The following is a 24,893-nucleotide window of genomic DNA, read 5'->3' as shown; positions in this document are numbered from 1 at the left end:
CCAGGCAGGAACTATGGGAGAAATCCCTGGACCTAGGCAGTCCCAAAAGATGCAGCCACTCAGTCTTTGTAGGATTGAGATGTTCTTCCTGGCCTTTCTCAGGAAGAGCACAGTATTTGTTTTGGATTTAGTGGCTTATCTTGAATAGCCTTAAAAATGGTTCTTCCCCTTGAGTAAAGTTTGCCAAGCATGATCAGATGCTTTGTTCACAACTACTACTACTACTCTTCTCTAGAAGTGACCTTGCAAAATAGAGATTGTATGGACTGCCTATTTTGTGTCCTTTGAACTGCCCCTAGATATCAAGGGGATCTTTGAGGGACGGTGCTGATGTTGCAGTCCAAAAAATAGGTAGAGCTAGAACCCCCCAAAAAAGATTATTTAAAATGCATGTTAAACTTAATTAAATATTTCATGCGATTATTGTTTTATTAAACAATTTACTGCTCAGTAATTTAACACTTTTTACGTTTAGAATTACAGTAACTTACAAAAGGGCTCTGGGTATTATATGAAAGATTTTCAGGAGCTGCATGCAGCCATGGGCCTCAGTTTTTGTACTCCTGACTTAAAGACAGTAGAAATACAATACACTTCTATATAAGTCTACTCAAAACTCAGTCCCCTTATTTAAAAGAGTTCCAATCCCAGGAAAGTGTGTGTTTAGATAATTTTGCAGTGATATCAAGCCCTAGGGCTATGCAAAGCATTGGAAAGAAGTGCTTAATGAAGTGTTATAGTCCATATGAAGCACCTGTCATTGAAGAACTGAGACAGATGTATTTTTGCAAGGCTCACGCAATTGTTTTAAAAGTTGCCCCCGGCTGTCCCTGCAAAGTTCACTTTGCTGACAGCCCCAACAAGCATTTTGTCTGTGTGTTCACACACATCCCTAGGAAAGATGAATGATATATTCAGGGTGTCTGACCATTCTGTTACTTACTATCCGTTTCTGTATGTTACATCCTAAAAAGCAAAATGTTTACATGTTTAAATGCTGTGATGTGTTTATACCTACAAAGATCAGAATTGTGCAAGCATGGTATTCTCTGTGTCACTATGGAAGCAAAAATTGGACTTTGAAGAAGCAGGATAGGAAGAGTATTGACGCTTTTGATATTTGGTGTTGGAGAAGACTCCTGAGAATACCATGGACAGCTAAGAAAACAAATCATTGATCATTGAACAAATGAACCCAGAGTTCTCACAAATGATGAGATTCAAATGATGGTACTTTGGACACAATGCAAAGGCTCCAATGCTGGGAATGATGGAAGGAAAGAGAAGAGGATGACTAGCAGCAAGATAAAGGTGATAAGTGCACCATTGAGAGACTTGAAAGAACAGGTTAGGGATAGATTGTCATGGAAAAAATCTATCTATGTGGCTGCTAAGAGTCAACAATGACTTGATAGCATATAATCAATTAAGAAAAATTAAGATCTGAAATGAAATACATTTAAGGGTTTAGTGCAACAAAGTTTTTCATCTTCCCTTTTCATTTCATTTTTAACCTTGATTATTTCATAAAAGTATGCTTTGCATAGTCACCAAGCTCCCATATGGATAATATTTATTGAATTAAAGAAGAATTATGTATTCTGTGTCTCTGTGGTTTTTCTCTTTGGCATATGTATGGCTCTTTCTTAATTTATGGCCCCACTTTTGGGGTATAACATTATACTGTTACAAGAAACAGGAATGATCCCAGAGTGAGCATTGGATTCTAAGTTCCACTCTTTCCTTCACTATAGCATAGCTAGTGTAATACTTGTGTGTATGATTTGGCTGTCCTAATATAAGAAAACTTGGAACTGGTACTGTCCCCCAAACAGCTGTATTTCAAAGATGGTATTATGCTGCTAGGTTTATTCTCTAAAAAGAGTTCCCACCAATGCTGAAGTAAATTTCAGACAGAGCTTGATATGACTTTGGGAACAGGTTTGTATATATATCCTAGCTCTTTAAGAGAGATAAATCTGTTGGCATGGTGCAAGCCTCTTGCAGGACCCTAAGCATTTCTTTGTATCCTGCTTTGCTTCTATACCTGTAAAGCTTTTTAGCTTTCAGAAGCAATGACAGTATTCAAATGAAAGGTTAGGTACATAGATCCTAGGAATAACTTGTCTGAAGTTGCAGGGGAGGAGATTCACTAATTACCACATAAAACGTGGGGGAAAACTTACTCTATTTATAGTAATGTATGGTGATACAGGACATTAGATTTAGTCAGCTAGTTCCATCAACTTACACATTCTGGAGTAAAAGTAATGTGGTTTTGCCTCTATATGTATCGGTGAAATTATAAGCTTGGTGCATCATACAGTATTCCACTTCAAATGTAGTTTAGTGTCTTTGAAGAGTTAAATAATTCCATACATGCTCCTTTTATTTATTTATTTATTTTTATATGCAGTAAATACTTGCATACAGACAAATCTATATGGCTGGGTTTCCCTATTTTAGATGTATTTTATGTTCCCATTGCTCAATTAATGCTTGCTATATAACTTCAAACATCTCTTTTTGTTCCATATAAATATAAATTACCCCCTTCTTTATATTCCTGATTGTCTTTTTAATTCTTTTTCAATAATACAGACTTCATATTTATAGTTCTAATTTTATTTTGTACCTATTCCAAACATTCAAATACATGCAGTGTTTATTCCTCAATTTCATCCATGACATCCCCAACCTAATTAAGACACACAGTAGTGGAAAAGATGGTGGGAAGCAAAATAAAATCTGGGGGCTCCTGTGGGGGAAAAGTGTTTCCTGCACTATAGGGTTCCTTTCTAACAATCTAGAAAGAGGCAGAATGAAAAGAAATTGTTACATAATTTTACATTACCATAATTATACTGTGATGAATTTTACTGGCTTCATAGATGAAAATAGAAGTTATTTAGTTATATGGTGGATAGTAAAGAGAATACTTTTAGGATAACTTCTTTGAGAACAGCCAAAAATTTTCACCGAGAGAAATTCATTGAATGGGGAAAAGGACCAACCTATTTTCCATCTATGATGCTATTAAACTAAAAGATAAATGATGATTTCACCTCAACACTAACTGCAGCAATTTATTTTCCAATGGAGAATCAAATTTGGTGTGTATGTTGAAACAAAAAGGGTTATCTGGTAAGCAGTCCACATCCTGTGTTTAAGCTACTTCATTTGTCACAATTATGACGTGTTAGATCTTTGTAAGCTCTTTGTTCATTTGCAATTGTTAGCACTTTTTTTTTTTATATCTGACTTGCTATTGCATATAAAGACATGCGGACATTGTGAGAAGTTGAGAAATGGCAGTCAAGGAGGATGGGAGAAAGTAGAAATGGTTAAATGCTAGAGAAAGCCAAATCATTGGAATCATCAGTGCTAGAAAGTGTGAGAAGAGTGATCCCTGCATGGAAGAGGAGAGATGGAGCAGGAAACATAGAAAATGGAGCATGAGAATAAGTGTAAATGAAGGTATGACAAGAGTTTTAAAAGAAGCGGACTTAGGAGAGGACATGGAAACAGCTGAAATCTGTTACCAGACAAATATCAGGAAGCAGATTTCTACCCTGAGAAAGACTGGATAACTGGAACGTATCTCACTGGTGGAAAGGCAAACGTATTCAAAGAAAGGAGTGAAGTAAGTAACTGCCATCTGTTACCTCCTATGTTCCTGTTCGGTTGTATGTTCTTTCATGTGGAGACACAGCTGTAAACTTTCTGAAAAACTGAAATGTATTGAATGGGTAGGCTACCACCCCAGTTGCAGCAGCCTGTCTGCCTGCCAACCCCTTGGTCCAGAAACCAAGGTGCAGGTTCAGAGTTACCCATTTTACAACTGCTCTAGACAGAGGCCCCTCCCCTTCTGTAAAGATAAAGCTTTTGTTTTTTCAAATCAAAGCTGTAAGATTGGGACCAAGGTTGGGAAGGAGAACAACTTTGTACTTCTAAGCCTCTGATAAAAGGAAATAAGCTATAAGAATCTGGAGAATTCCAGGAGAAGCAAGTAGGAATTGTTTGCTGCAGTGAATCTTTTGTCAAAGGTATAGATACACATTTTAGCCAGAAACCTGTGATTAGACTTTCAATTTATTTTGATGTGTGCATGCTAGTTAAAATCTTTAGATTGTCTCTGATGTGTATTTTCTCTGTGAAAGCTCAGAGAGCTTGTGTCTTAGAAAACAAAGCAGTATCATCTTGCTGTCTTTTCTTGTATATTTTTCCCATTGTCCGTGATTTTTATTTCCTTTGCCATTAAAAGCTTTATATGTGACTACATAAAGCAACACAAGGATGTTTTACATTTTCTAATAAAGAGATTTTATTTATTCCTTGCACGATTGATCTATCTCTAAAGGAATACAGGCTAATTTCTCTAGTCATATGCCTCACATATGACTAGAGGAGCATTAATAGAGCCAGGAGGCAGTGTTAATAGAATTTATTTCATTTCTATCCAGTTCATTTTTCTATTATGTCCTAGTAAGGTATACAAGCTGTGGAGTTCCTATCTGTCTTATATGCATTACATACCTTAAGGGGGAGGATACCAGCTGAAGACATCCCCTTGGAAGATAGGTGGTGGCAGCAGTAACTGTCTAGCACCTACACTAAGGCAGGAAGTTGGGGCCAGAATGAGAGGAGAGTTTTCACCCTGTGTTTATAGCAGTTTGTTTCCTTTTGGAGGGAAGAAACTAGAATATGAGAATATTTTGACGCATCCTTTACCAATTCAAATTTGTATTGTAGGAATATCAAATGTATTATGTATAATTCAGTTTGTTCATATAATCTTCATGTGGCTTATTCAATTTTAAAGTGTGGTTGAATGATTTTTTCATAAAATATCAAATTAGTAAGAATTTAATTTAATTATAATTCGCATAGGTAACAAAAATACTACTGTAGTTAAAGTGGAGTTTCTTATATTAAGATCAGAACTGTCTTCCAATAGAAAAATATATAGTATTCTTTTTCAACTCTGTGCTGCTCTTTAGAAATCATTGGGGTAAAGAGTTTTAATATAAGAAAATGCTTCTTTTTTTTTAGTTCTTTGAAAAAAAGAAGAAAAGGAGATTAGGGAAAAGAGGGAAAAAACGTTTGCTATTGAGGGACTTCTTCTGTATGAAACTCTGTATAAGCTCCCTAGCTAAATATAGGAACCAGTTTTTACAAATCTTGGGGCTCAAAGATATATCAAAATTGAAACACATGTTTCCAGTGTCCTGGGTAATCATAGAGGTGGGGTGGTTGTGGTTAAAGTAACCCAAATTATTCTATTTGATGCCAATAGCTTTTGGGCAACCTTTTGCTTGTTCATTGAAAGATCCTGGACTGTTTTGCTTGAAAAGATCTGCTACCTATAAAACAGGTTAAGAAATGAAATGTTATGCTTAGAACATACAGTAAAGCAATCATTGCATCACTGCTCTCCAGTGGGGACTGCAGAATATAAATCATAACATGATTTCTGTAAAATATTTATATACCACCTTTCAGTTCTCAGAAAAGCAGTTTATGCCACTTACATTTATAACCTTAAAATAACCTTGCATGGTTTCTTTTTCTCCATACTCACAAATGCCCCAGCTTAGCTTCTTGTTAAGTTATTACAAATAAGGAATATTATTTAATAAAACTTCAGAGTTCTGTCTAAAGAGATATAGAATTCTTCTGTAAAGCAATAACATTATTTTGTTTCAATAGGAATATGATCAGTGTATGACATGACCCTGCCCATTTCTTATTCACGGAAGATTCCCCAGCATTTTAAACATGTTACCATCTGTCCAATAATCTTATTTCTAAAACAATGCAAGATTATTATCTACTGACACTATACAATATTTCTGTTTGTTTTATAAAAATCCTGCTTTTGTAGAAACAAGCTTCTTTAGCACATTATGTTTATGTTTTCTCAAGATACACAAAGCTGCCCAACATCATCAGTACACCTTTCACTGAATACATGTTAAGAAATAATATGCATGTTTTAATTAACGTTTCATTTAGGTTGATAAACTTCATATTAAGATTAAGGCTCTTTTCCTGTAAGCTGCTATGTGAGGTAAGCAACATTCATAAATAGACTTGGATGGATATTCCTTTAACTGAACTATCTTTGTACTGCCTTTTGCCATTTATTTTATATAATTTTTATTGAAAGTTTTAACAACAATAAGAACGAATACAAACTAAAATAGAACAAAAAACAAAAAGGAAGAAAAATTTTAAAAAGCTAAAAGTGCAAAAAAATATATATAAAGAAAGATAGAAAGAAGTGGTTTCTGATCTTCTTTACAGCAGTTATAAGTACAATTATATTTTGTATTTGTAACAATTACATTCTTCAGCAAAGGATCGTTACCTTGTTGTGGTGCTGGAGCTTGAGCACCTCAGTGATGCCATGAGCTAAACCGTGAAGCGCCACCCAAGACGGGAAGGTCATGACAGAGAGGTCAGACTAAATGCGATCCCTGGGGAAGGTAATGGCAACCCATCCCAGTATTCTTGCCGTGAAAACTAAATGGATCAGTACAACCAGAGATACGTCGGTATACCATCGGAAGATGAGACCCCCAGGTCGGAAGATGGTCAAAATGCTACTGGGGAGGAACAGAGGATGAGCTCAACTAGCCCCAGACGTGATGACGCAGCTAGCTCAAAGCCGAAAGGACGGCTAGCGGCCGACGGTGCTGGTGGTGAACGGCAAATCCAATGTTCTAAGGATCAACACACCATTGGAACCTGGAATGTAAGATGTATGAGCCAGGGCAAATTGGATGTGGTTATTGGTGAGATGTCAAGATTAAAGATAGACATTTTGGGCGTCAGTGAACTGAAATGGACTGGAATGGGCACTTCACATCAAATGACCACCAGATCTACTACTGTGGACAAGAGGACCACAGAAGAAATGGAGTAGCCTTCATAATTAATGGTAAGTGGCTAAAGCAGTGCTTGGATACAATCCAAAAAACGATAGAATGATCTCAATTCGATTTCAGGGCAAGCCATCTAACATCACAGTGATCCAAATATATGCCCCAACCACAGATGCTGAAGAAGCTGAAGTAGAGCAGTTCTATGAGGATCTGCAGCACCTACGGGACAACACGCCTAAAAGAGATGCTATTTTCATCACAGGAGACTGGAATGCTAAGGTGGGCAGTCAAATGACACCTGGAATTACAGGTAAGCATGGCCTGGGTGAACAAAACGAAGCAGGACATAGGCTGATAGAATTTTGCCAAGACAACTCACTCTGCATAACAAACACTCTCTTCCAACAACCTAAGAGACGGCTTTATACATGGACTTCACCAGATGGACAACACCGAAATCAGATTGACTACATCCTTTGCAGCCAAAGGTGGCGGGCATCTATGCAGTCGGTAAAAACAAGACCTGGAGCTGACTGTAGTTCTGATCACGAACTACTTCTTGCAGAATTTAGGATCAGACTAAAGAGATTAGGGAAGACCCACAGATCAGCTAGATATGAGCTCACCAATATTCCTAAGGAATATGCAGTGGAGGTGAAGAATCGATTTAAGGGACTGGACTTAGTAGATAGGGTCCCGGAAGAACTCTGGACAGAAGTTCTCAACATTGTTCAGGAGGCGGCAACAAAATACATCCCAAAGAAAGAGAGAACCAAGAAGGCAAAATGGCTGTCTGCTGAGACACTAGAAGTAGCCCAAGAAAGGAAAGCAAAAGGCAACAGTGATAGGGGGAGATATGCCCAATTAAATGCAAAATTCCAGAGGTTAGCCAGAAGGTAAAGGTAAAGGTTTCCCTTGACGTAAAGTCCAGTCGAATCCGACTCTAGGGGGCGGTGCTCATCTCTGTTTCTAAGCCATGGAGCCGGCGTTGTCATAGACACTTCCGGGTCATGTGGCCAGCATGACAACTCGGAACGCCGTTACCTTCCCGCCGAAGCGGTACCTATTGATCTACTCACATTTGCATGTTTTTGAACTGCTAGGTTGGCAGGAGCTGGGACTAGCAACGGGAGCTCACCCCGCCGCGCGGTTTCGAACCGCCGACCTTCCGATCGACAGCTCAGCGGTTTAACCCGCAGCGCCACCGCGTCCCTAGCCAGAAGAGATAAGGAATTATTTTTAAACAAGCAATGCGCGGAAGTGGAAGAAGACAATAGAATAGGAAGGACAAGAGACCTCTTCCAGAAAATTAGAAACACTGGAGGTAAATTCCAGGCAAAAATGGGTATGATCAAAAACAAAGATGGCAAGGACCTAACAGAAGAAGAAGAGATCAAGAAAAGGTGGCAAGAATATACAGAAGACCTGTATAGGAAGGATAACAATATCGGGGATAGCTTTGACAGTGTGGTCAGTGCGCTAGAGCCAGACATCCTGAAGAGTGAGGTTGAATGGGCCTTAAGAAGCATTGCTAATAACAAGGCAGCAGGAGACGACGGCATCCCAGCTGAACTGTTCAAAATCTTGCAAGATGATGCTGTCAAGGTAATGCATGCTATATGCCAGCAAATTTGGAAAACACAAGAATGGCCATCAGACTGGAAAAAATCCACTTATATCCCCATACCAAAAAAGGGAAACACTAAAGAATGTTCAAACTATCGAACAGTGGCACTCATTTCACATGCCAGTAAGGTAATGCTCAAGTTCCTGCAAGGTAGACTTCAGGAATTCATGGAGCGAGAATTGCCAGATGTACAAGCTGGGTTTAGAAAAGGCAGAGGAACTAGAGACCAAATTGCCAATATCCGCTGGATAATGGAAAAAGCCAGGGAGTTTCAGAAAAACATCTATTTCTGTTTTATTGACTATTCTAAAGCCTTTGATTGTGTGGACCATAACAAATTGTGGCAAGTTCTTAGTGGTATGGGGATACCAAGTCATCTTGTATGCCTCCTGAAGAATCTGTATAACGACCAAGTAGCAACAGTAAGAACAGACCACAGAACAACGGAGTGGTTTAAGATTGGGAAAGGAGTACGGCAGGGCTGTATACTCTCACCCTACCTATTCAACTTGTACGCAGAACACACCATGCGACATGCTGGGCTTGAGGAATCCAAGGCTGGAGTTAAAATCGCTGGAAGAAACATTAACAATCTCAGATATGCAGATGATACCACTTTGATGGCTGAAAGCGAAGAGGAACTGAGGAGCCTTATGAAGGTGAAAGAAGAAAGTGCAAAAGCTGGCTTGCAGCTAAACCTCAAAAAAACCAAGATTATGGCAACCAGCTTGATTGTTAACTGGCAAATAGAGGGAGAAAATGTAGAAGCAGTGAAAGACTTTGTATTTCTAGATGTGAAGATTACTGCAGATGCTGACTGCAGTCAGGAAATCAGAAGACGCTTAATCCTTGGGAGAAGAGCAATGGCCAATCTCGATAAAATAGTTAAGAGCAGAGACATCACACTGACAACAAAGGTCCGCATAGTTAAAGCAATGGTGTTCCCTGTAGTAACATATCGCTGCGAGAGCTGGACCATAAGGAAGGCTGAGTGAAGGAAGATAGATGCTTTTGAACTGTGGTGTTGGAGGAAAATTCTGAGAGTGCCTTGGACTGCAAGAAGATCAAACCAGTCTATCCTCCAGGAAATAAAGCCAGACTGCTCACTTGAGGGAATGATATTAAAGGCAAAACTGAAATACTTTGGCCACATAATGAGAAGACAGGACACCCTGGAGAAGATGCTGATGCTAGGGAGAGTGGAGGGCAAAAGGAAGAGGGGCCAAGGGCAAGGTGGATAGATGATATTCTAGAGGTGACGGACTCGTCCCTGGGGGAGCTGGGGGTGTTGACGACCAACAGGAAGCTCTGGCGTGGGCTGCTCCATGAAGTCACGAAGAGTCAGCAGCGACTAAACGAATAAACAACAACAATTATATTACAGCAGTTATAAGTACAATTATATTTTTACAACTATAAGTACGATTATATATATTTATACCTTTCCCTCTAAAGTTACATCATGACTCTCTTCCTTCTAAAATCTATCCTGCCTAATCATCAAAACCATAAATCACAAGTTCATTCTTTTATTTTTTATGTCAAAAGTCAAAAGAGGTTTCCGGTTACCGATAAAGGTAGATATTGTCTCTTCTGTCAATTTAGCCATTTCAGCAAGTTCTCTCATCTTCACCAACCATTCCTCTGTTGTAGGTACTGCCAGATCTTTCCATCTTTGTGCATAAATAATCTTGCTGCAGTTATCATATGTAAAAACAGTGTTCTGTGGCTCTTTTCTAGCTGTTTATCCATCAGTCCCAGGAGGAAAAGTTCTGGTTTCAAGTGAATATTAATCTTTAAAAAAATTTAGTTCACCATATGTATTTGAGTCCAAACTTTTACAGCTTTTATACACGTCCACCAAGCATGATAAAATGTCCCTTCTTGTTATTCACATTTCCAACATAAAATTGAAATACCTTTATACATTCTAGATAATTTTTCTGGTGTCATATACCAGAAAATACATCATTTAATAAAAAGTCTCTATTGTAGATTCAAAGATTGTGAAACTGGGCTATCTTTACTGTATCTTAAATAACAAGCATGTTCTCCAAGGGGAAATCATTATGTAGCCAAAACAGTACCACTCTTACACAAATACAAAATGTATTTAGGAACCATCCCCCCCATAAATAAATAATTCCAAAATTTAAAAAGTTTATGGAAGATCAGGCATTCTTAATCAACATGTTATACTGAGTGAAGAAAAAAAGAAACAATCAGAGGGAGAATAGAACCCCTTTTTCAGAGTGGCAAGACCAACCCCCCCCCCCTCATTTTGGCACGCTTTCAGGAGCAAAATGGGTGCTTTAAATGTTCATTTTCATTCCTTAGAAGCCCTGAAACTGCCCCATTAGTGTGCTGATGTTCTTGGGAGTGGGGGTTGGAGGGGTTGAAGGAGAAAAATATTTGCCTTAAGTTTCTGCAAGTTTGAAGACACATTTTGCTCCTTGACTCCTCCTTAAGGAGCTAAAATTCCCACTCTACACCATGACCTCTTGCCATTAGCAGCCCCAGGCTGAGCACAAAGTCAGAGTGCAGTCCCTAGGCTAGAAAAAGGTTATTTATCCCTGCCTTGCTGTCTGCATATGTCAGTACAGAGCTTTCCAAACTTTTCATATTGGTGACACACTAACACACTGCAGGTGTGGCCGCATCACCGGAAGTCACGCGGAATCAGCTGTTTCGACCCGATTACGCATACTGTGCATGCGCAGTACCTTTATGATCCCTCGACTGTGCGACACACCTACACACGGCAGTCGACACACTAACGTGTCACAACACACAGTTTGGAAAGCTTTGTGTCAATAATTTTGATTAATCAGGCAATCCTTGCAAAGCTAGTTGCTTTTCTCCCCTAGTGAACTGAAAGTGTACCCTAAATATTGTATTGTGCATTTAATAATTTAAAAACAGATTACAGATGTTCTAAATCAATAAAAAAATAATTAGCAACCAAAATGCTCTGACTTTATTCCAAAATGCCTATCTTGTAAGTTTGTTAACAGTTACAATACTGTTTATCTTACAAATGATTTTTTTTCCTTGAGAAAGTACAGTATGAAAAGATTCAGTTGCATGGGATTCATAAAGTGCTTAGTATAACAGACTTGCATTTTCTGGGACAGGGGAATAGACAGCTGCCTAAAATGATTTAATAATTACTATTAAATAGTTATGTTGTTCTAACTCATAGGCTGTTGGACAGTCAACATATAAATGAATGTAACATTTAGATAAATAAAAAGCTATAATAAAAAAGATGTAACATTAAAGCATAAGAGATGGATTTTTTAATTTACTATAAAATTAAGTACCACCTACTGTTAGAATATATTTTTCTCTTTCATTTAATCACAATAAATTAACTGGTGTTTTTTTCAAAATATTCCAGACCTGTTGGTTTTCTTTTGAATTTTATGTTTTCTTTAGGCATTCACTTTTTATTCTGATGAGAAAACCCAGAAATATGTCTATGTGGATTGGACTTAGATATTCCATAATTTGCTTTCTTTTCCTCACAGAGTAAGCAGAATGGTTTCGATTGCAAAAATGAGGAACTGGAAGACTGTTTGTTACCTGCATTAAAATGGATTATTTATTACTAGAGGTAAAGATGAAGCTTATTCTTTTAGTATTAATTGCATTCTCTTCTAATGTTTCTGTGTAAGTCTTAGCACAACGTAATAAAGAGTTAGAAAATCTATATTCTCTACCAGGCTGATGGATTTATGAAGGAAATAATGTTCTATTTCTTGGATCTTTAACACTTTATACTAAATGAAATGAATTAAACAAAATGTTAAGTATTGTAAGAAGGAGCAAGTATTGCATTATTGACCACAGGGACCTGCGAATATACATCTTTGGTCAGTCTGATTACTAGCCAAAGGTTTAAAGCTTGGCAATTCTACTCTAATGCTTCTGAAAGTGACCGGGCATTCTTGGTCTATGCTGGACTGTGTTTGGGGAAGTGTTTAGAATTGAATTGAATCGAATCTTTATTGTCATTCCACTATATACTATACACCAAGTGCATAATAAAATGAAATTTCGTTGCATTTGGCTCACAAACACAATCAGACACTAAAATAAAAATACCATATACTATAAAATAAATATTCTTTACACATTCCACATTCCACTTAAAAATGTTATAATTCCTTATAATTTTACTTTTTATTATACTTCTACATATTTTTGGATACAACAGAGCACGTTTCTGACTGACCTTGCTTTGGCTCTAATGTGATTTGCATTGCATTATTTCAGTTTGTTATTGGAAAGGATTATATCAAGTGCTCATTAGTAAGCAAAAAAGAGTGCTTTTTGGTTGCTATGTTAATTGACAGCGCTCTGATTCAGCTTATTTTAAAGCATAAGCAAAAGGCTAGTGTCTGCTTTGGACATTATGTTAAATTATGTTGTAAGATTATGTACAATATGAGTAATAGTGAGCCTTGAACTTACACACTTGCCTACCTTCTCCTGGCTCAGCTAAGAGGAACTTGAGAGAGCTTGGTTTGTTAACAAGCTAGAATTATAAAACATTTACTGTTGGTTTGTTTGAAAAAGTGAAAGAGCTTTCCTAGTTTGGATGTGACTAAGAATTCTGGAAACATTTACTTCTGTTTTAAAATTGATCAATCTTTTCCTTTTAACTATACTAGAGTAAGAGAGGAGATAAAGAGCCAAAGGTTGGATGCTGCTGATGTACTGATGGCTAAACTGGGTTTTACTGTTATGTCCAAAATGAGTAAAAATAAGCAAATAAGCATCATTTGCATTCAGAAAATCAGGGCACTCATTAAATGAGTGTACAACTTAAAACATAATTTCTGCTGACATTGCTCAAATGACCTTTCTGCAGATTGTTTATTCAGCATAAACGCGTATAGAAGCCCTGCCTCAGACGGAAAGCCAGAAACCTACAGGAGTATGCATGACAGTTTTCTTCTGCAGACATTCACAAAAATGTCAACAGAAGAAAGATCTTGTTGGGGGTGGGGGCCACTGTCTTAATCAGAGTGTTTCTGTGGTGATCTCGCCAGCTTTCAAAACACCCTAATTGGCCCTTGCTGTGGAATTACAACACAGTTTTAAAGTTTGTGTATCTGTCACTGAAGAGAAATAGAAGCTATTTTCTTTGCTACAGAATCTAATACAGCATGCTTTGCTATTCTAAGAGTAATTAAATATTGAAAAATTATTCTGTAGCCAAATTCATTAAATTTGAAGTGTGTCTAAAATTTGCCACCTTAAAGAGACATTTTCTTTCCCCTGCTTCCCTCCCCCCTGTGTCATATGCAAGGCTTACATTAAAAAGTTATAGGGCATTCCAAAGATGGATGTGAAGCGTAAGAATCTGGTTTTGTTCACTACAAGAAGCAGATAATGAATTGGTAGAAATCATGTTTATGAGTGTGATAGATGTGAGTATGAAAGTCATTTATGAGTCATGTCAATTGTCTTTCTTTCCTTCTTTACAGTAATTAAGTTCATTGCACCTGTTCTACAGCTTCTCTATCTACATAAAAATGAGCGAAGTGCAGGCAATGGTAGAATTCTCTGTGGAGCTCCACAAATTTTATAATGTGGATTTGTTTCAAAGAGGGTGAGTTATTTTTCTTCCTATACAATAAATGTTATATATTCTGATGGTGTTACTGCAGAAGTCTTTGTATAGGAAGATTTATTGGGTTTTAATGCAAATCCTGAGATAAAAGGTAGCTAGGGACATGGATCTTACCTTGCTAAATATTACTTATCATCTTACATAGGAAAAGCTAAGTAATTTGAAACATCTTTTTGGTAGATAGATGAGAAAGAGCTGGATTGAAAATATTACTATTTTTAAACGTTTATTAACATTTGACATTTGTAACTTTAAATCTGTGAGGATTTTAAAATTAAAATGATAAAGAACCTGAATAGACTTTGATATTTAGGTTTCTGTGACATTTATAAATATAAGCCTAAGACAATTATGGCTTAGAGTTTTCTCAAAAGCATTTAAAGTAAAAGTCTGGTTTCTGTTGTTTATGGTACAGCAGTTTTGTTATCAGTATCTTCATTCCTGAATCTCATTGTGTGCATGTTGCTATAATTTTTCATGCTCAAAAGAATGGAATTTCTTTGTGGCCATTATTTGCTTGAAAAAAAGAAAGGAATATTCATTATATCATGCTAAATCATTCAAAATTATGGATATTCACGTGTCCTTTTCTTGTCTTTTGACTGCAGAAATTTCCATGTTAACATTTATTTATTAGATGTTATGGATGACTTAGACCAGGTTTGCTGTCATGGTTAAAAGTGCTAGACTAGGAATGGGAAAGCTTGAGTTCTAATCCTCCCTCAGGTATGAAGGCAGGTTAATGATTTTGGGCCAGTCACTCTCTCTCAGCCCTAGGAAGAAGGTATTAGCAAACCAGTTCTGAAAATTTTGCCAAGAGAATTTGGATGCCCAGGAGTCAGGGTTGATATTAAGTACCAATGCTACAACATAGAAGACTTACTATACATTGTAAAAATTTATACTCCTCCCTCCATTTTCTTTTCTTTTCTTTTTGCTTCTTAAGGTCTCTTTTAAAATGCTGGTTAAAATATCTTCATATGGAAAAGCATAAAACTGAAAATTGCTCCATAATTATGCTAAAGCAGCAGGACTTAAAACATGTATTGTTAATGGTATTAATAATAACAAATTATTTTTATTTTTTATTTTATTTTTATCTATTCATTATGTATTAAGAAATTGTGAATTCAGTTGCCAGTTTCTTTTTGCCTTTTTGGATAGCTTAGGAGCTACCTCTGGCTATTCCTGCAAGCAACCATGGCTCTCAGTCATTTTCAATTAGGATGCATATTGCTCGGTTTTTTTTCAAGGCTTTCAGCAAAAATATACAGTACTGATAAATAATTATATTCCATTAATTTTAAAATGAGCATTTAGAATTTACAAGCAGCTCTAGCCATTGTTGTTCATTCATCTAGTCGCTTCTGACTCTTCGTGACTTCATGGAGCAGCCCACGCCAGAACTTCCTGTCGGTCGTCAGCACCCCCAGCTCCCCCAGGGATGAATCCATCACCTCTAGAATATCATCTATCCATCTTGCCCTTGGTCGGCCCCTCTTCCTTTTGCCTTCCACTCTTCCTAGCATCAGCCTCTTCTCCAGGGTGTCCTGTCTTCTCATTATGTGGCCAAAGTATTTCAGTTTTGCCTTTAATATCATTCCCTCAAGTGAGCAGTCTGGCTTTATTTCCTGGAGGATGGACTGGTTTGATCTTCTTGCAGTCCAAGGCACTCTCAGAATTTTCCTCCAACACCACAGTTCCAAAGCATCTATCTTCCTTCTCTCAGCCTTCCTTATAGTCCAGCTCTCGCAGCCATATGTTACTACGGGGAACACCATTGCTTTAACTATGCGGACCTTTGTTGTCAATGTGGTGTCTCTGCTCTTAACTATTTTATCGAGATTGGCCATTGCTCTTCTCCCAAGGATTAAGCGTCTTCTGATTTCCTGACTGCAGTCAGCATCTGCAGTAATCTTTGCACCTAGAAATACAAAGTCTTTCACTGCTTCTACATTTTCTCCCTCTATTTGCCAGTTATCAATCAAGCTGGTTGCCATAATCTTGGTTTTTTTGAGGTTTAGCTGCAAGCCAGCTTTTGCACTTTCTTCTTTCACTTTCATCATAAGGCTCCTCAGATCCACTTCGCTTTCAGCCATCAAAGTGGTATCATCTGCATATCTGAGATTGTTAACGTTTCTTCCAGCGATTTTAACTCCAGCCTTGGATTCCTCAAGCCCAGCTTGTCGCATGATGTGTTCTGCGTACAAGTTGAATAGGTAGGGTGAGAGTATGCAGCCTTGCCGTACTCCTTTCCCAATCTTAAACCGCTCCGTTGTTCCGCGGTCTGTTCTTACTGTTGCTACTTGGTCGTTATACAGATTCTTCAGGAGGCATACAAGATGACTTGGTATCCCCATACCACTAAGAACTTGCCACAATTTGTTATGGTCCACACAATCAAAGGCTTTAGAATAGTCAATAAAACAGAAATAGATGTTTTTCTGAAACTCCCTGGCTTTTTCCATTATCCAGCGGATATTGGCAATTTGGTCTCTAGTTCCTCTGCCTTTTCTAAACCCAGCTTGTACATCTGGCAATTCTCGCTCCATGAATTCCTGAAGTCTACCTTGCAGGATCTTGAGCATTACCTTACTGGCATGTGAAATGAGTGCCACTGTTCGATAGTTTGAACATTCTTTAGTGTTTCCCTTTTTTGGTATGGGGATATAAGTGGATTTTTTCCAGTCTGATGGCCATTCTTGTGTTTTCCAAATTTGCTGGCATATAGCATGCATTACCTTGACAGCATCATCTTGCAAGATTTTGAACAGTTCAGCTGGGATGCCGTCGTCTCCTGCTGCCTTGTTATTAGCAATGCTTCTTAAGGCCCATTCAGCCTCACTCTTCAGGATGTCTGGCTCTAGCTCACTGACCACACAGTCAAAGCTATCCCCGATATTGTTATCCTTCCTATACAGGTCTTCTGTATATTCTTGCCACCTTTTCTTGATCTCTTCTTCTTCTGTTAGGTCCTTGCCATCTTTGTTTTTGATCATACCCATTTTTGCCTGGAATTTACCTCCAGTGTTTCTAATTTTCTGGAAGAGGTCTCTTGTCCTTCCTATTCTATTGTCTTCTTCCACTTCCGCGCATTGCTTGTTTAAAAATAATTCCTTATCTCTTCTGGCTAACCTCTGGAATTTTGCATTTAATTGAGCATATCTCCCCCTATCACTGTTGCCTTTTGCTTTCCTTCTTTCTTGGGCTACTTCTAGTGTCTCAGCAGACAGCCATTTTGCCTTCTTGGTTCTCTCTTTCTTTGGGATGTATTTTGTTGCCGCCTCCTGAACAATGTTGCAAACGTCTGTCCAGAGTTCTTCTGGGACCCTATCTACTAAGTCCAGTCCCTGAAATCGCACCACCACTGCATATTCCTTAGGAATATCAGTGAGCTCATATCTCACATGTTAGATGGCTTGCCCTGAAATCGAATTGAGATCATTCTATCGTTTTTTGGATTGTATCCAAGCACTGCTTTAGCCACTTACCATTAATTATGAAGGCTACTCCATTTCTTCTGTGGTCCTCTTGTCCACAGTAGTAGATCTGGTGGTCATTTGATGTGAAGTGCCCATTCCAGTCCATTTCAGTTCACTGACGCCCAAAATGTCTATCTTTAATCTTGACATCTCACCAATAACCACATCCAATTTGCCCTGGCTCATAGATCTTACATTCCAGGTTCCAATGGTGTGTTGATCCTTAGAACATTGGATTTGCCGTTCACCACCAGCACCGTCGGCCGCTAGCCGTCCTTCCGGCTTTGAGCTAGCTGCTTCATCACATCTGGGGCTAGTTGAACTCATCCTCTGTTCCTCCCCAGTAGCATTTTGACCATCTTCCGACCTGGGGGTCTCATCTTCCGATGGTATACCGACATATCTCTGGTTGTACTGATCCATTTAGTTTTCACGGCAAAAATACTGGGGTGGGTTGCCATTACCTTCCCCAGGGATCGCATTTAGTCTGACCTCTCTGTCATGACCTTCCCGTCTTGGGTGGCCCTTCACGATTTAGCTCATGGCATCATTGAGGTGCTCAAGCTCCAGCACCACAACAAGGTAACGATCCTTTGCTGATGTCAACCAATACTACTAGTTTAGTATTTCCCGTATTTCACTTTCCTCAGTAAATTCCTTTTTATATTAAGATATGTGGCTTTCTCCATTTAATAATGGGCTTTTCATTAACAACCTGCCTCTGTGTAAAACTACACACATATATAGCTATTCCTTGTGTTTCAGGACTGGCACAGGGCTTAAGTTTAAGTTTCTTTATTTCTGGCCTTTGGACAGGATGATTGAAAGGGTCTTCCTTTTTGTTTTTCCTAGGGCTGGGTTAAAAACTCCCTAGCTAGACAAACAAAGGGGCGCCTAACTGACCCAATCATAAGTATCTTTTACTGGGGTGCCTTCGGAAGCAAGAGCCTGCTATTGGGTTTTAAACTTTCTCTTCTCCTGGTTTGTAGCAATTGATTGGTGGATAGTGGGGTGCGTTTTGAAGGATTTTATGAGAAATTCTAAATAGGAAAATCGTTGCAACTCCATTTTTTATAAATCACTTTTTTTTAGATGATATTGAAGCTTTTTTCACCAGATATGAAAAGGTCTGTAAGGACTTTGGAATACTCAGGAAGAGCACATTGTTGTTGTTCAATTATTATTGAATTATTAGATATGAAATACACCTGGTTTCAAATAACTGTTGGATTGGAACAGTTATACCTCTGTTACTTATACATGTATGTCCAAATTATATTCAGACATCTGTCAGTCTGAATATAATTTAACATATGTGTAATTTGTTGATTTTTGTAAAAGGGACGCGGTGGCGCTGCGGGTTAAACCGCTGAGCTGCCGATCGGAAGGTCGGTGGTTCGAAACCGCGCGGCGGGGTGAGCTCCCGTTGCTCGTCCCAGCTCCTGCACACCAAGCAGTTCGAAAACATGCAAATGTGAGTAGATTAATTGGTACCGCTTCGGCGGGAAGGTAACGGCGTTCCGTGAGTCATGCTGGCCACATGACCACGGACGGGTCCTTAGAGACAACGCCGGCTCCAAGGCTTAGAAACGGAGATGAGCACCGCCCCCTAGAGTCGGACACGACTGGACTTTACGTCAAGGGAAACCTTTACCTTTACCTTTTACTAATTTGTTGATTTTTGTAATTTTTACGTTATTTTTGTACATTCTGTAAATCATATTAAAAACCCTATTCAGTAGAAAATTGGAGTAAAGTGTTTAAAAGATAAGAATGTTGTAAACCGAATAATTCTAGAAATAACTTTTTCTGTCTTGTAGATTCTATCAAATTCGTGTATCTATGAAAATTCCTCCAAGAATACCACATAAAATTGAAGCAAGCTTGTTACGTGCAACTAGTAAGTATGAATATTTCATTATTATTTCAGCTTTATTATTGCTGTTTTTTAAAATACTTTTATTAAATAAGTTATTAGCATTATATTAGATTATTAAATCTTTTTAGTGAATTGATTTTAATATATATGAGAAATATGAGCATATATGCATTTTAAGGCTTCTGAAAAAATGAAAAAAATTGAGGAAAGCAGCCAATATGCATAATATATAAATTTTTTTAAAAAGAATTAAATTGTAAATTGTATTTGCAGTTATTGTCTGTAGTTGTCTATTGTGAGATTGTATGAAAGATTAACTGGATTTTGTTAAAAGACCATAAACCTTTAAGGAATTTATAGTTCTATGCAAAGCACTTTGAATTCAAAATGTTTAGAGTCTAAAACATGTTTCTTCCAAAATACTTCATTCTGGAAGTATTTTAAGTTTGGAATCCTTCTGGAATGGTTGGAAAAATATCAGAATACTGATCAGTAAAGTCAGAACAATCCTTTTTGAAGTCAAAATAGCAGGGCATTTTAAATTTGGAACATACTGAATTCAAAATATTTGCATGTTTCTTGAACTTTGCTTTAGACCAAATCAGAAATATTAATATTGCTGATTAACAAGGGTTTAAGAAGTTCCTAAAGATATAATGGACACTTACCACGCACATGCACACACTCTCACATCACAATGGCTGCATTGATTTTTGAGGTATGCTCTGGTTCTGCTTTGTGTGCCCTTGTGTGGCGCAAAGTGGTAGGTGGAAGTATTGCAACCAAAACTCTCCCCACAACCCAAGTTTGATCCCAGCAGAAGCTGGATTCTTGGGTAGCCGTCTCAGGTCGACTCAGCCTTCCATCCTTCCGAGGTCGGTAAAAGGAGTACCCAGCTTGCTGGGGAAGGTGACGACTGGGGAAGGCAATGGCAAACCACCCCGCTATAGTCTGCCAAGAAAACGTCACGAAAGCGGCGTCCCCCCAGTGGGTCAGACATGACTCGGTGCTTGCACAGGGGACCTTTCACCTGATGCTGCTACACTGGTTACTGACATCACTGGTTTTATGTATTGTGTGGACATTTATTCTGGGATCTGGAGTTGATTTGCAAATATTAATTAAATATCCATGAAGTTAACTAAGGATTCTGTTCCTTAATTGGTCAACATCAGATTTTTATCTTTTTGAATGGCTGTATGTTGACTATATTATAGCAGAATAGCAAAATAATTTATTACAACATATCTAGTTGTTTGAAAAAAAAATCTTAATAAAAAAATCTCAGTTATCAGCTTGTGAGTAGGAATAAATTTTGAACCATGATGGCTGCTTAACAATATTTTTGTTTTCAGGTGCTGATCTTGCCTTCCCAGCTTCTGTCCATGACAATGTAGTCTGTAGTAAAACATTTCAGATTCTCTACAAAAATGAAGAGGTCTGTGTGAACGATGCAATGATCTTCAAAATTAAAATGCTATTGGATGAAAGAAAGGTAACACTGGCATCTACTTAATTAATAAAATATAATAATTTTATGCCGGTGGCTGCTAAGAACGTAAGAAAAGCCCTGGTAAATTAAGACTAATGGGCCATCTATTCCAAAATTCTGTGTAACTAAATAACCAACCAAAGCATTCAGGAAGCTCAAAGCTGAGATGTGAGTGGGGAGTAGACAAATATTTTAAATCAATAAATAAACATCCCAGTGGGTGTTGCACCCCAATGCTATTTCTTTGCAGAGAAGCAGCAAGCCAAGATACTGTAGAAATTGGGATGACTTGATGATGTCATCCTACCCAGCATGCACAGTATTCCTGTATATATGTATAAGCATACTGCTGGGAATAGACAATAGTTTATAATTCACCAGAATGTCAAGTTCTTGGCTAACCCACCTCCACAGAAAGCAGGATTCTTCCAGAGTTCTTTACCAAGATCTAATGAAACAGGATAGGATTAGGAAAAGAAATCTCAGCAACTTAATTGTTTTCCCCTTTAGAATTTAATTTATTTTCTTGAAAAGAAAACTTTTAATTTTCAAAGTATTGTTAAAATTCAAAATACAGATATGAATACATTTACAAATATAATCTCTTACCATTAATTAAACCTTAGTAACATTATTTCTATCAAATCAAACCATTTAATCATTAAAACCCAAAATCAAAACTTCATTTTTTTCTAATACAAGCAAGTAGTCTAAAAGTGGTTGCCAAGTAAAAAGAAATCCAGAAACGGTATTTTCTCCTATCAACCCTGTTAACTTAGCCAAGAGAACATTTCCAGCAAACATTTCTTACTCCCTTACACATTTTTGACAACTTATCAGGAGTCAAATACCAACGATACATCATTTTATAAAAATTCTCTTTTAAGTTATTGTTCAAAGTAAATTTCAAACCTTTATTCCACATGTTCTCCCATTGCTCCAATGTAATATTATATCCAAAGTTCTTAGCCCATTTGATCATACATTCTTTAACTTGTTCATCTTCTAGATTCATCTGTAACAACATTTTATACATCTTTGTAATAACATGAGAATTTAATTTATTTTCAGGGTTCCTAAGGCCATGGATCCTATGTGAACTGTGTAGAGACTGTTCTCTTAACTGATAACAGAGGAATGTCCAAATGGTTAGAATATGAATCTCTCTTTGGTTCTAAGCATACCATTACCCAGAGACTTTCCTTGGCCCTAGCAGGCAAGAGGCAAGCTGTTAATGAATGCTAGCCTGCTTGTCAGACTTTCCCAATAAACATTTTCATGAGACGTGGTTCTGTTACGTATACAGAAAAATAACCTAACCCTTCCCTCTCTTTTATGTATGGAAAGTTTAATTCCATTTAAAATCAGTACATAATTTACTGGATCAAGGCTGAGAAAAGAGGGTCAACATTGTTCCCCAGACCCTCGGATTAAAGGGTGGAATTTCCAGGAAAAAGGAAGGTCCAAGAAAATTGAAGCAGAGGAGCAGATGCTCCTTCAGACTAATTCCAAAGTAATGTGTACAAGCTTAGGAAGGAATATGCATTAAAATATTGATACTTATTTTTCTGTGTGGTGTAAGTTTCCTGTTTTTTATTTCTCTGTGCAAGTTAACAGTGTTGGGTGTTTCAGCCTTTAATGAATATCTCAGATTATATATGAGTAAATAATTTCTGTTTAGAATCTTTTGTGATTTAGACAGAATTTGAAATACCACTCCAATCTTTTTATTGTCAGTTATTTTTCATTGTAGCAGACCATTTTGTGGTCTGCCTGGAGCATTGAGTTCTCTTTTGAAATTCCTTTTGAAAAGTGCTGTTTTACTGTGATTTCAACGGCTCTTTTATTTATCTCATCTAACAGGAAATATTGACATTTTAGTATCCAAGGTTAAAAGTAATTACTACAGTTTATCCTTTTTAAAACAATGTTTGATTTTGTTTATCTCTTGTAAAAAAGGACTGAAATCTCAAATCATATGCCTCAGAGCTGTAGGTCCAGGGTTGTTGTTTGTTTGTTTGTTTGTTTGCTATATTAGCATAAAGAAGTTCCAAGAAAAATGGTTTCAGGTCCATGAAGGTGTCATTTATTCTACACACACAATTCTGTAGTACACTACAGTTACTATTGTGTGCCTTATTTTCACTGAGTGACATGTATTTTTCATTATCCTTGCCACTATAGGTGTCTTCCTGGCACTTGGGAATGTATAGCTAGTAAAAACGTCATTAGTGTAAACTGCGTAGTTAATCCCATTCCCTTGATGTGATTGAGGTGTTGAATAGGTGAATGTCTACCTATGTACTTGTAGGGAGTGCCACCCTTCTTTTTTCTTTGAAACCTAAAAAGGCAGGGTCCAAAAGTGCAAATGGACCTCCAGAGCATGGCTTCCCAGTCATCTGTTGGATCCATTCCTTTCATTATCTCTAGAGAATATCTTAGCCTTGCTCTGTAAGAATTGGGATATTTGGTAAGTGTTGTTTCAGGATCCACACATCAAGGCAATTGTTCATCTGCCCGTTATTTTTCTTTTGTATTCTAGGCTGTTGAGCCAATGGGTCTATAGGTGCTCCATTACCAAATTATCTGCCTGTATGGACAGTTTGGTTCTGTTAGCACGGAATGAGAATGACTGGCCCCATGCCATGCATCTTGGTTGTAAATGATTTATGTTCCCTGGCTAGCCAGCAAAAAAATAGCCCTAGATTACTGAAGCCAACACAATAGCATACTGTTTATATAGAACTTTAAAACACATAGGCCCATTTTGTACAAATAATATTACACTTAAAATCCAGTATTTTATTTACTCAAATGTTTTAAATTTCAGTATTAACATTTAAAAGCATTGTTGTTTGCTTTTCTATCTGCTGTTTTGTTCTGCACAGTAATATATTTTATTACGTATTTCAGTTTATTGTGAACAGCTTTATAATTGCAAACCAATGAAGAGAAATACATAAATATTGTACATTTCAACATGAGAATGCATGGTAAACCATAGTTTGTGTAACTTTTATTTTCCTAGATTGAAGAGTCTCTTAATGAAATGAGTTTCCTGCTATCATTAGATCTGCACTTCACAGATACAGATTATTCGTAAGTTCAGAGCTAATTTACTTACTAGTCTTGGTACAATTGTATTGAGTATTTACATTGTTCAGCTGGAGTTCTGTATGCAACATCGTACACACTACTTGCACGTGCATCAGTGTATACATGGAATTCTTTTTTTGTTCACTGTTCATGGAAAGTTGTAAGCACTGAACTCATTCTTGTATTGAACTGCCCTTAATATTATATAATAGGAAAGTCAGTGGTTGTGTATTTTTAGACCCCTTATGGACTTTTAATTCTTGCATTCAAAAACACCTTCTAGACTGGGTTATATAAAATGATATAATTATACATTGTAAAAATTATTGTGATGGAGTATATGTATCAAAACTAAATTAAAGATTTTCTAGTTATGTTATTTATTTATCTATCTATCTATCTATCAATCAATCAAATTTGTCACCACCCATCTCCTCCCATCAGAGGGACACTGGGCAGTTTACAACAAAATACTCAGTAAAACAATAAATATATAAAATACAGTACATTATAAAATTACATATTCTTAATAATATAAATAAAAATAAAGTCCAGATGGCTGTATCTCATTCAGTCTTCACGTGGAAGGGGCACTTCAAGGCACTAGCCAACCCCAGGCATGAGTCCTCTCCTCCCCGCCCCAGGCCAGCTGGCAGAGCCAGGTCTTCAAGTTTCTCTGAAAGGCCAGGAGCGATGGGCCTAGCCTCACCTCCGGGGGCAAGATGTTCCAAAGGGCAGGTGCTACTGCAGAGAAGGCCCGCCTCCTGGACCCCGCCAGATGGAATTCTT

General features: G+C 37.5%; 1 protein-coding gene across 5 annotated transcripts in view; it reads left to right on the top strand.

Moving 5' to 3' along the window:
* Positions 1-24,893, top strand: part of FAM135A (family with sequence similarity 135 member A) — a 63,689-nt gene that overhangs the window by 8,330 nt on the left and 30,466 nt on the right. For all 5 annotated transcript variants that reach the window (XM_063313194.1, XM_063313212.1, XM_063313184.1 and 2 more), the window contains exons 2-6: positions 12,045-12,130; positions 14,010-14,134; positions 19,458-19,537; positions 20,872-21,011; positions 24,037-24,107. In XM_063313194.1, coding sequence (XP_063169264.1) covers positions 14,058-14,134; positions 19,458-19,537; positions 20,872-21,011; positions 24,037-24,107 — 368 coding nt within the window. In that variant the 5' untranslated portion in view covers positions 12,045-12,130; positions 14,010-14,057. The remainder of the gene's footprint in view (positions 1-12,044; positions 12,131-14,009; positions 14,135-19,457; positions 19,538-20,871; positions 21,012-24,036; positions 24,108-24,893) is intronic.

The sequence above is a fragment of the Candoia aspera genome, chromosome 1, assembly GCF_035149785.1.
Source record: "Candoia aspera isolate rCanAsp1 chromosome 1, rCanAsp1.hap2, whole genome shotgun sequence".
Lineage (NCBI taxonomy): Eukaryota > Metazoa > Chordata > Lepidosauria > Squamata > Boidae > Candoia > Candoia aspera.
This window is presented reverse-complemented; position numbering and strand designations above follow the sequence as displayed.